Genomic DNA, 12,953 nt, shown 5'->3' with positions numbered 1-12,953 from the left:
GCTCACGCCTGAGAGGCTGGAAGAAATACATGGGTGTGTATGTGAAGAGGAGTTAAAACCATGGGCTTTAGACTATGAGTAGCCTGGTAGTGCAAATTAGAACTGACAATTCAGCTCTTGGGCCAGTGGGTGGCATGGTGGTTAAGATGCTGGAATCCCACACAGCTAACCAGGGTTTGAGTCCCAAGCCTAACAGCTTGCTTTCTCACTTTTGCTCTCTCGTCCCCTGGTGAGCTCATGTGCCCTATAGCAAACGAATAAAAATGAATAATAATTAATAAAAGTAAGTTGTTAAAAAAAAAAATCTCAGCTCTCGGGGAACCAGCAGTTAGTGTTACGTTTATGTCGCTGGACTCCCACATAGTCGACTGCGGTTCGCGTCTCGGAGCCGGTGGCTTAAAACTCACGCCGGGCGCGTATGCGTGCGTGCCCAGGATCCCAAGAGGAGAATGGAAGAGAAGGGATTGCGGCGTGACCATCACCCCTGGGTGGTGATTTCTCACTTTCTGTCTCTATGTCTCTCTCTGTCTGTCTGGTGAGCGCACGCACCCTATAGCAAAAATTCTCTCCAAAAAAAAAAATCTCAGTTCTCATACTTAGCTTCTCAGTAAGCAAGATAGTCACATTCACTTTCTCCTTTAAACCTCATACTAGCTCTCACTAGGAAGGCAAATGTAGATTAGAGATGTTGAAGAGATTCGCCTAATGTCACACAGCTACAAGCAGTCAGAATTCAGACCCGGCGAGGTATCACTCACTACCTGACAGCCCAGAGAGCCCCCTCCAGTCATGCGTGGGCCTCAACCCATGCCCAGCTTGCTTTTGGAGGTGAAAGAGAGCCAGAGGATTTCCTGAGGTCAATTTTTTTTACCGTGGTCTTTTTCTTATAGGGCACATGAGCTTGACAGAGAGACAGGGAGAAGTCACACTCCCGGGGGTGGCCATGCCACAATCCCTTCCCCTCCAGTCTCCTCTTGAGATCTGCACTCACATGCACATGCTAGGCATGAGTTTGAAGCCACCAGTCTGGACCGTGTGGGAGTCCAGAGAGCTAACCATTACGCCATCTCCTGGTCCCCTGAAGTCACTCTTGTGTGACCCACATCTCGTGGAACGATCTTTCCTGCCCACTAGAGGGTGGAAAATGAAGCCTTCCACTGGGTGTTGGACGTGGGGCCATTCCGAGTCACCACTCAATCTACTTCGTCCATTTATTGGGGGTGACAGGAGGAAATGCCTTTTTTTCCATTCTGGCTATCTCTATCCTATGAAATAAACTATTATGTTGCTCCTTCAATATCTGCAATTCTCCCTGGATGGCTGTGTATTTTTATTTCACTCACACAGTGTGCATTCAAAGTCAAGAGTCAGATGTGAAATGTGAAAGATTTTATTTCCTAACTACAGACTACTGACGATGCTGGGTATCTGCCGCTTCCAAGGACCTGAGTGAGTAGCACACTCAGGCTGGGAGGCGGCAGGGGGGCAAATGAGAGGGGTCTTCAGGGACGCCTTCCCCGGGGGGGAGAAGACCCCGGGTCCTGCGGCGCCTCACTGGCCCTTTTTGTGGGCGTTCTTGATGATGGCATTTCTGAACAGCGTCACCAGGGGCGTCTGGCTCTTCTCGGACGTCATGAAGCCTCCGTAGCGCTTGTCCTTGGGCGGGCTGCCCCAGCGGAAGTGCTCCATCCGATAGGGCCCCTCGTCCTTCTTCTCTGCCTCCGCCACCAGGCCGTACTCCAGGTCGGCCTGCGCCGCCGCGCCTTCGTCCAGGCCGTCGGGGCTGGGGGCCGCCTCGGGCCGCTCGCCCGCCAGATCCCTCTTGAACTCGACGGGGAAGGCCTCGGCCGACTCGTCCTCGGCGCCGTTGGGGTACACCTTCACGGGGCGCCGCTTCTTGCCCACCGGCTTGCCCCACCGGAAGCCGCGACCTCGTCTTCGCGCTTCTGCCCCACGCCGCCGCCGCCGCTGCTGCTGTTCCGGCGGCCGAAGCGGTCCCAGCGGAAGTGGCCCATGACGTACTTCCGGGGATTCTCGGTCAGCGGCTGCTCTTCGCCGTTGCCGGGGAAGACGGGGGTCTCGGCGGAGAGCTGGGGCTTGCAGGCCCAGATGCACTCCTGGGGAAGAGCGCCAGGCCTAAGTGCGGCTGGGGACCGAGCGCAGCCCGGGACCCCAGCTCCACCCGGCCCCACCACTGCACTGCGCCTGCGCCAGCGTGGCCAGCTGCAGGCAGCACGGCGGGCCCCGAGGGCTCCCTGCCCAGCCGTGGGCCTGCCTCGCCCCCGCGCTCGTGGCCGTCGTCTGACACCTCGTGCATGGCCTCGTTTGTCCTGGCGCCCCTGGACTTCTGTCTGACGGCTACGGCAAACACCCCTCCTGCTTGGTGCCTTCCAGCCTGCGCCCCCACCACGTGGCTTTGGGGAGCAGGGTCAACCTCGTGCCGTTTTGTGCTCGATATATAGGAATTGCCTCCGAAAAGGCAGACGGGTGGTACCTGGCACTTAATCTGAAATGCGTATTGTTCAAGTCTGGGAACGCATGGAGCTGAAATGGGGTGGGCGAGAGAAGCCTGACTTCTCTGACCTGCCTCACCCTTGCCGCCTTGATCTGCAAACCCACTGTCGGCCTTTCCCGTCTTATCCCTGCCCTCGCCTCAAACCTTTCCCATGCTCATGGGCCCTTCCCTGGTTCTTTCAGGCCTTCTGGGCTGATCCTCCTGTCGTCCCTTCCCCCAGTGAGCTTGGGACAGGGTGGTTTATTTCGCTGTCACTTCAGTCTGGCTGGAGGGAGGAATGGAATGCTAGGGTTATTTTCTCTGCTCGGGCCACGGAGCCTGTTTGCTCCCTGTCCCTAGAGAACTCAGCGCTGGCCCCTATTCGCTTAGGAAGAGGACCCCTGGGCTGTAACCTGGAGTTTTTGGCTACCAAGGCACTGCAGAGAAGAAAACAGAAGGGTCCACCCACCCTACTGAGTTGGCAGTTTCCTACTCCAGAAACTTATTACAGAATAATAATACTGTGGGAAATAAATAGTATCTAAACTCTCCACTCCCCCTAGATAGGTCATAAAACAGGAGGTTCAGAGAGAGATGGGTCAAAGTCACACAGCTCCTTGGTGACAGAACGTGGACTAGAACCCGTGGGCTCTAACTGTATCCAGTGGTCCTTCCCTGCCGAGCTTTCATCCAGAGGGACTGTGTAGGGAGTGTCTCAAATCAAGGGACTCTTGGGTCTCTCTCCACTAGAACTCACAGAGCCCCATGGGCTCTTTATTTCCGTTGTACGCATGAAACCTGCTCTGTCTCTAAGGAAGTCTCTGCCTTCACCTTAACTCAGTGTCTCCCTGAACAAAACACACAGAATACAGTGATGTGCATTCCACCCCCCACGAAGCAGGTGCTGTCAGCAGGACGGATGCTCAGTCACTGATACCATAGTGTACTTTTTAATCCTTCGACTTGGTGTAATCTCTCAGTTATGCCCCCAACACACACACACGCACACACACACACACACACGCACACCACCTGTGGGGACCTGGAAAGAACTCCAGTCTGGCATCAAAAGCCTTTACATCCTTCAGAAAAGACTGAAGAGGAACTTGGCAGAAGGTTAGTTCTCTAGGAAAAACAGGAGACATTTGGCACCGGCTACAGAAAAATGGTACCTTGGTTTTTCTTTCTGTCTCTAGAGACGATCTGCAGAACTACCTCGCTGGCTTTGTCACTGATAGTAGATAAAAGGGGAAGACATATGGAGTGGAAATGGCAAGTGAGATGAGGTCATTTCAATTAGGACTCATTTGGGGGCCACAAGATTGAAAATGTAGGATAGACTAGGGAGCTGTTGTCGTTCTGGCACTATCTCTAAATAGTTTAAATGGTGTGAGGTCTCCATAGAAGGCAGGGCTGGCAGGCGGTGTGGTTAAGAGCCCTGGACTCTCACATGGTTGACTATGGTTCGAGTCCCAGACCTCGCCGCTTGCTTTATTGCTTTCCCTCTCTCTTGCTCTGTCCTGGTCAGAATTTTTTAAATAAATAAAAAGTTAAAATAATTCTAAGAGAGCCAGCAGGTGGCGTGGTGGTTAAGGATGCTGGATTCCCACATGGCCGACCGCAGTTTCAGTCCAGGCCTGGTGGCTTGCTTTCTCACTTTCGCTCTCTCTCACCCTGTCCCTCTCTGGTCAAATTAAAATAAATAAATAGATAAATAAAGTTAAATGAAATAATTATTTTAAAAACTAATAATTCTAAGAAAAAAAGAATCATCAAGCAGCAATTGTAAACCAGATCATCTCCTGAAGCTTTTTCCTCCCCTTACTAACTTCATCACTAAGTTTGCCTGCCCTGGGTTGAATCACCCCTATCAGTGGGAATGAATTTTCCCTTCCCCACATCCCTTCCTTTTGAACTGTCCCAGCCCCAGTCCCATCTTGCCCAAACCAAGATGGTGGCTACAGCCCACGTACCAGCGGTCTGCTTTCCGTGGTGAGGTCCCGACACTGGCTGCTCTCAAGGCACCAGCCACGCACTTCCATGGAGACCTGAAGCAGCAAGGCCAGCAGGAGGGCCCCCGGGCGGCTGTAGCACAATCTCCGCATCTTCTGAGAAGGCTGGGACTCTGCAGAAGCAAACAAGATTGGTGGGACCCCTGCAAGGAGCAGAACAATGTTGGCCACTCACCAGGAAGGACTGGGAGCCAACATTAACAACTTCTCGCTGTGCATTTCAGGGCTGTTTGAGGACAGAGCGGAGAAGGGAGGTGTGCAGGGTGATGGCGTGAGCTATGGTGGGGAGGAGAGTGAGACCTAGGTAAACCATGACAACTTCCCCTTTATTGGTTATTAAAATTAGGCCCCTGGGGCCAACAGGTGGCATGGTGGTTGAAGGCACTGGATTCCCATATGGCTGACTGCGGTTCAAGTCCTGGACCTGGTGGTTTGCTTTCTCACTTTCTCTCTCACTCATTCTCTCTGATCAAACTGGAAAATAATAATAATAAGTAAAGTTAAATAAAATAATTCTTTTTTAAAAATTAGGCCCCTAAAAATGGTAGGGCCAGACGCTATCTTTGGAGTCACTTCATCTGGCCTCTCACTTAAGAGAGGAGGAAATTGAAACACAGAGAGAGAGAATTACTTTCACGTACATGACGAGGCGAGGCCGTGCTCTGCTTCCAGCACAGATTTCTCAGTTCACTACCTGCGTGACGTTGTCGTCCCGACACTCCAGGCCCAAGGGGTGGAAGTGACTTGGAAATGACAGAGGAATCTGAAATAGCTGTTCAAGATGGTTCTTTCCCACCTCCTCCACCAGGATTGTCTCGTTTCTCTGAAACTACATTTCCTATTAATATTAAGTTCGCATAAAAGCAAATAAAATCATAATTTAGTCAAGACCTCAGACAACCTGATTTGATGTCCTGTACACTAGTAATTCAGATGATCACTATTTCACAGACCCTAGCAACTTTGGAAAGATTTATTTTATTTTTTCAGATTTTTGTCAGAGGGTATATGTGCTCACCAGTAAGACAGACCAAAAGTGAGAAATCACCCCCTGGGGGGAGATGCCCACGCCACAATCCCTTCTCCTCCAGTCTTCTCTCAGGATTTTGGGCATGCATACATATATGCCTTGTATGCTTTTCAAGCCTCCGGATCCAGGACTCGAACCACGTGTGAGATCCAGCCACTTGCTGGACTCAGGGAGATTTATTCTTTTTTTTTAAGAATGATTTTATTCAACTTTATTTGTTTACTTACTTATTTTAATTTGACCAGAGAGGGTTAGAGCAAGAGAGAGAGAGAGGAAGAGAGAGCAAGCCACCAGGTCTGGGATTCAAATAGCCATCAGCCATGTGGGACTCCAGCGCCCTTAACCACCACGCCACCCCGAGATCTGTGTGTTTTGTTTTTCTTTTTTTTTTTTTTTTTTTTGAGAGGTTTTTGCCATAGGGCGCATGGGCTCGCCAGAAAGACAGAGAGAGACAGAGAGACAGAAAGCGAGAAATCACCCCCCAGGGGGGATGCACGCACACGCGCCCGGCATGAATTTAAGCCACCGGGTCCAGGACTCGAACCACAGTCGACTACATGGGAGTCCAGAGACATAGCCATTACACTAACTGCTGGTCCCCCAAGATCTGTTTTAAGAATAAATCTTGGGACCAGCAGGTGATGTGGTGGTTAAGGGCACTGAACTCCCACATGGCCGACTGTGGTTCGAGTCCCAGACCTTTTTCATTCATTCTGTCCCTCTCTGGTCAAATAAAATAAGTAAATAAAGTTAAAGAAAATAATTTTTAAAGAAAAAAAAAAAAAAACAGATCTCAAAACTGACTCATCTTCCGAACACCTTACATGTTAGACCTCTGGTTCTGTACGTCTCTCAGACATGCTCTGAAATTGCTGGACCTGAAGAGGGTGTAAGTTTCAGAGCATCTACAAAGTACCTCTGGGCAGATGCTGAGGTCAAGCGGTCAGGATGCAGTAGAGGAGAGCACCATGGTGGCTTCGACCCTGGCGCTCAGTCCTCTCCCCAGTCTCTCCCCCAGCCTGAGCCCTGGAAGCCCCCCAGAGGTTTCTCATCAGCTTACTTTCAACCCTACCATCATTTTGGATTTCAGAAGGTCTTCTTAGCTAACTGTTAGGAAGAATCTTGATTAGATGAAAAAAGTAATTCACCTCAAGGTGTGGATAGCTAAGTGCTTTGTCACTTCTAATGAACATTTGCATTTGGAAATAAGGTTTTCCTGGACTGGCTCTATGGTCTGGTCATTAAGGCAGCCAGATCCCATAGGGCTGACCATAGGGTTCAAGTCCCAGACCTTGTGGCTTGCGAAACCCACCTGGCTCGTGCATGTGCAAGCCCACAATCCTGAAAGGAGGGGGAGGGGGAGGAGAAGGGAAAGCGTGACCATTCCTCATGGGGAGTGCTTTCTCCACTCCCTCTGTGGAGCACACAGGCTCTTCAGTGAAAAAAAGAAAAGAAAAGAAAAAGAAGAAGAAGAAGAAAGTGAAAGAAAATAAGTTTTCCTAAAAAGAAGTCTCCTGTTTGGGGAGGCACAGTTCAAATCCTTTTTATAGGGGAGGCTTCTGAAGTGAAAGTCCTCCCCAGCCCTCTTTGTCTATTTCCGGAAGCCACTTCCTTCTCTGCCCCGCCCCTCACTTCATTACCCACAGCTGGGCCAGCTCAGGGCTTGCTTTTGAACTGTTGCCAGGCAAGGGCTGAGCATTGTCGCAGCAGCCATTAGATGGCGCTGGCAGCCAGCGGGCCAGCCCAGCAGCTCCTCTGTGAAAGGGGCAACTGAGAAAGCGCCGGTCAGCCTTGGTGTCCACCCCACCAGTCAGCCTGCTCCTGTTGTAGCTAGCGATGCTCCAGGTCACGTACTAAGCCTGAAGCCGGTAGACAAGCCAATTATATTAAAGCTCCAGGCACGACCACCCTATACATTTAGGTCAGAAAAATCCCCAGGTATTTTAAGGGAGGCCCCAAAATGCCATGTCACCATGGGCAAGTGTAAAAGAGCATATCAGTGGAGAAAAAAAAAAAATTGTTTATCTCTGAAAGTACCCTTAAAAGTTCTCCTCAACTCAACAATGGCCATTCTGATCATCTGTGTATCTTTTTATTTTTTACTTTTAAAATTTTTTTAACTATAGGATGCCTGCACTCACCAGAAAGAGAGAGAGAGAGAGAGGGAATAAGTGAGAAATCACCCTATCAGGTGCATGGCCACCCTGCAATCTGTTTTCCTCCACTCTCCTCTCAGGACCTTGGGCATACACACACATACGCACAGCATGATTTTTAAGCCACTAGGTTAGGGACTCAAACTGCAGAATCAGTCATGAGGGATCCATAGTCTCAACCTCCAAGTTACCCACCATCTGTGTATGTTTAATCTTTTTATAATGAACAAATATTACCTTATTTGTGTCATTTTTTAAAAGGCAACAAAATAATGGGAGATGTCAAATGTGCTTCTGGTAAGTAGGGAGAATATTATCTAATGAGTGAAAGACCTGGAAAAATAGAAATCCAGGATTTTTTTTAGAAAGGTTTTTGTTTTGCTTTTTTTTGTTTTGTTTTGTTTTTAGAGAGCAATTTATGCTTTAAGGTATATGCGCTAGTTGGAGAGACAGAGTGAGCCAGAGAGGCGGAAAATGAGAAATCACCCTCCAGGAGGGATGGCTACAATGCTATCCCTTCTCCTTCATTCTTCTCTTTGGATCTTGGGCATGCATGCACATGAGCCTGGCATGAATTTTAAGTCACCAGGTCCGGGACTTGAACCGTGGTCAACTACATGAGAGTCCAGTCATGAAACCATTATGCCATCTATTGGCCCCAGAAGCCCAGAATTTTTAATCTTGATATTAACCTTATAATAGAACTACACTTATTAAGACTTCATATGTGTGTTGCAACTTTCTATCAGTTAAAACATTTTGCTCATTACTCTAAAACTGTACACTGGCCATGTGTCTCTTACAAATCAGAGAAGATGCTGGCACAGTAGTGAAACAGAATGTTCTGCAAGTATCACCCGAATGGGAAGGTTCCAGGTATGTGCCCAGAGCCCACCATTAGCACACTGGGAACACAATGTGCCCGTGATCTGGGGTTGGCTGAAACGGAAGGAAAATTGCAGTGGGAAGACCCCGCTGTGCGTGCTGTTTCTCTGACTCTGTCCCTGTCTCTCTCTATCCCTCTCACTCATTCATGAAAGAAACAAAATAAAAGATTAGAGGGGAAGAGGTGCAGAGTTTTATCCTTGCCCCTTTCCCCCTCTAATGCATGTCAAAAGTAACGAGGGAATCTTATAACAAAAGTATCAAGGGAACCTTAAGTTCTAAATTAGCCATGATCTGTACATACCTTATAAACCGGTGAAACACTCGCACGCTTGTATTTTCCTTGGCTCCTTCCAGGCATACAGTGAGAACCACCTCCACCCCATTAATACATGAAGAATTTGGAAATCCTTGGCGCAGTGGACTGCCCCCTCTTCACTGGAAAGACCTATTGTCTGAGCCTCCGTCGGTTCACACAGCTGCCCTCACCCAGCGCCCCAGCATCTGCTGGCTACAGGGTCGGCTCTGCGGTGGGGTGGAGGGCGCCCGACCGAGGCAGGCTGTTTCAGCACCGTGGACAGTTCCCGCCCAGCTACCTACTTTTGACTCAGCTGGGTCTTGGAGAACAGGGACCCAAGTAGCCTGATTTGTAATTGACCCAAGAATCGTGTGATTATGATAGGGCGACCGCCCGGGTGAGCCAGAGTGGACAGGGAAAGGAGAATTCAGGGGTCCAAGAACATCAGAAATGCAGGGCGTTTTATTTGTGACTTTTGGCCTTTTCTCTCCTGCCCGCATCTCCAACATAACTTTGCGCTAGAGTCTACCAAGTCCTACTCGAAGAACACCTAGCTAGAAAACAGAGGGGAAGAGCAAAAGGCCGCGCTCTCCTGAGCCCTAACAGCCCACTGCCTCTGTTTCCCCGCGAGGAGCTGCGGCCCCGCCGACAGCGAGTCCTCGGGGGAGCCGAGGCCGCCAACTCCCGGGAAGGCGCCGCCCGCAGCATCGCAGTCGTTAGCCCCCGTCCGGATGCAGGCCCCCAGCCGCTCTCCCGCCAACCGCTTCTCTCTCGCTGCAGCCAGCGCAGAAAGTTGGCCAGGAACCGCTTCCGAGCCGGCCGCGAACACTCCCAGGCCCCGGGGCATGGGGTCCACGCCGCTGCGCCCTTACCTGTTGCGGAGAAGCTGCTCCCTGAGGGCGAAGGTGCTCAGCGGCCTCCCTCGGCCACTTCGCTTCCCCCTCTTTCTCCTCCGCCGCTTGTCCCCTTCGCTCTCCCTGGTCTTTATATACCTGCAGGGTGGGCGCTGGACGTGACCTTCCTGGCAGCGCATCTGCGGCGCAATGAGCAACTCCCCGGGCCATGGGAAGGGGGGCCGTTGGGCGCGGGAGGGGGGCTTCCAGGCAGGGGCTGAGCGCCAGGGCAGACTGCCTGGAAAGGGGCCTGGGATTAACACAGGCCTGCGGACGTGCGCACCTGGAGGCGGCTGTCAGGAAGAACCTCAGGACAGATGGTGTTGGGTCTCCACCGAGGGGCCAGCGGGAGGCTTAGCACCCCGGTGGGGCCAGGCCCGGCTCACCTCTGAGTTACCTGTGTGCTCTCTCCGTGGGTCTGACATCTGCCTCATTCGCGTTTCCAGGTAAATATCACCGCGAAGGGAGTGCGTCTGTACTGCCTCCGAATTCCCCAAGTGCGGAAATTGGGATGTATTCATAGACGTCCTGGGGAGTCACTTTCTCTCTGCTCCACTTTGGGGAGGAAGAGAGCAGAGGTCAGAAGCCTCTCACCTGAGGCTTGGGACAGGTTGCTCTCCTGGAAGTGTGAAGGCAATTGTGCTGCCTGCCCAGCCCCAGGGGGGCCTGCTCCCCAAAGCGCTAGTCCAGGACAGGTTCCCTTCTGTGCTCTGAACCCCAGGGACACGGCTCTCTCAACCCTAGACCATTAACTGGGAGGGGGTGCTCCATGAAAGGCAGCTGGGGTACCTCTCCCTCTGTTCAGCCTTAACGGGATATATTCTGAGAACGTGTCCTTCCCCAGCGCGTGGTCGTGTGAACATCATAGAATATCATTACACAAGCCTAGACCACATAGCCTTACCACACAGCCCGGCCATCACCGGATAGCCTATCGCTCAGGGGCCATGATGGACAAGCACACACCAGAGTCCATCAGGCACAGCAGTGCGAGACTGATACAGCAGAGACTCCTAAGGTAGACATGAAGTGTGCAAGGCTGCTACCGCATGCCACATACTGTTGTACAGCAAGCTCGTTTTCTTTTTAAGAAGTAGAAAGCCTACACGTACAGTCACATTGTAAGAAGAACATGTGCATTGGGGTACATATATTATTTTTTCCTAACCAACTGCGTTTTATTTGTTGCATAATCAGCCACCTAACATCTTTCAGCTAAGAACCACTAAATTTGTGTAACAACATTACCAAATGAATTAGAGCCCATTTAAACTTTGCTTTGGGGGAGGGAACATAATTCTACTCAACTAAGAAAAACATTTTTATAGACCATAGGTTAGTCTATTTTTTAAAAATTCATTATTTTTATGAATTATTTTATTTTATTTATTCACTCATTTATTTTAATTTGTCCAGAAAGAGACACATACAGACAGAGCAAACGTGAGAAAGCAAGTTGCCAGGTCTGGGATTCCAACTGTAGTTGGCCATATAAGAGTCCAGTGCCTTAACTACCACACCACCTGCCAGTCCCAGTTTAATCTATTTTTAACACCCATCATGCCATGAATGCATAGGGAATAGGTTCCAGAAGTTCAGGCTCCTTTCCATGGATTCTCACAAAGTGTGCTTCTCTGGGTGGAGCAGGCTGGTGCGCTTCAATTGAACCCAGGTACCTTTCTCTTTAGCTTTCTTCTTTTTCTGATAAGTTTCCTTCACATTTTTTTAAACTTTTTTTGCCAAAAATTATTTATTTAATTTTATTTATTCATTAATTTATTTTAATTTGGCCAGAAAGTGGCAGAGAGAGAGAGAGAGAGAGGCAAAGTTAGAAAGCAAGCCACCAGGTCCAGGACTTGAACTACGGTTGGCCATGTGGGAGTCCAGTGCCCTGAACCACCACACCACCTGCCAGATCCTCCTTCACACATTTTAAGAAGCTATCACTGCTCTTAGAATGCTTAATATGCTCAATACGCATATTAATTCTCTTGGCAAGATTCTTGCCCTTAACTTGTTTGTTTACAGCAATGCCAACAGCATGCTGGGTAACATTGTAGACTCTTCCAGTTTTGCCATGGTAACATTTGTGAGGCACTCCTTTTGGAACAGTACCTAGTCACTCGATGTCTTATAGATTCCCATGTATGCTGCCAAAGGAACCACTCCATGCTTTCTAAAAGGCTTAGAGAACATGTATTGATATCTCTCCTACTTTCCCTTTGTGCTCATCTTTTTGGTGAATTACTAGACGATGGCAGTTCTGGCCAAAAGCTTGGGTACATATATTAACAGAGCCCTTTAGAAAAATACAGCCTGCTGGCATGGTGGGTAAGGCACTAGATCCCACATGGCAGACCATGGCTGGAGTCCTAGACCCAGCAGCTTGAAAATCACAACAAATAAATAGATAAATAAATGAACAAGTGTTATATATAAATAAAGAAAGTGGTTTTGAACAAAAAGAAAAGTCTGCCATAGTGAACTCTGTTCACAATAATTCGGATTTCTCCTAAAGGCAAAGACATTCCTCACCTCCTTCGATGCTCATCTCAGATGCTCATCTCACTGTGGCATCAGCTCGAAGTCCAAGATCTCACCATCTAAAGCTTCTCCATGTGTGAATGAAGCATCCCAGGTGCAGTTTCTAGAACACAGTCCTTCCAGATTTAAGGCCTTATAAAGTGAATAGGCAAGTTTTCTTTTTACACACACCCATGTATGATGTTGACTCGGGCATTGGATAACCAGGATAGACCCTCTCATTCAAAAGAGGGGGAAATAGAAGGCACACAGGAATTCCCAGTCTATGGAAATTCTAAAATCCAGGGACCAGCAGTTGGTATACTGTCTATGCTGGACTTCCATGTAGTCAACTGTGGTTCGAGTCCCAGACCCGGTGGCTTAAACTCATGCTGAGTGTGTGTGCATATGTGCCCAGGATCCCGAGAGGAGAATGGAGGAGAAGGGATTGCGGCATGGCCATTCCCCATGGGGAGTGATTTCTCACTTTACCTCTCTTTGTCTTTCTCTGTCTCTCCAGTGAGAACAAGCGCCTTATAGCAAAAAAAAAAAAAAAAATCCTCTTAAAAAAAAAAAAAAAAAAAAAGACATGCCAGGTGCTTGTGTGCATAGGTGCCCAACATCCCAAAAGGAAAAATGGAGGAGAAAGGATTGCAGTGTGA

The 12,953-nt window shown here is 49.4% G+C and overlaps 1 protein-coding gene across 1 annotated transcript; it reads right to left on the bottom strand.

The window, feature by feature from the left end:
- Positions 1-1,424: 1,424 nt before the first annotated feature.
- On the bottom strand, positions 1,425-12,387 carry POMC (proopiomelanocortin). Its single transcript, XM_006162215.3, is given in 6 exon segments — positions 1,425-1,925; positions 1,928-2,117; positions 4,468-4,619; positions 9,748-9,867; positions 10,166-10,323; positions 12,304-12,387. Coding segments are annotated over 3 exon segments (696 nt in total). The 5' UTR covers positions 4,600-4,619; positions 9,748-9,867; positions 10,166-10,323; positions 12,304-12,387; the 3' UTR covers positions 1,425-1,551.
- Positions 12,388-12,953: the final 566 nt, after the last annotated feature.

Source organism: Tupaia chinensis, unplaced genomic scaffold (genome assembly GCF_000334495.1).
Source record: "Tupaia chinensis unplaced genomic scaffold, TupChi_1.0 Scaffold139757_1, whole genome shotgun sequence".
In the NCBI taxonomy this organism is placed as follows: domain Eukaryota; kingdom Metazoa; phylum Chordata; class Mammalia; order Scandentia; family Tupaiidae; genus Tupaia; species Tupaia belangeri.
This window is presented reverse-complemented; position numbering and strand designations above follow the sequence as displayed.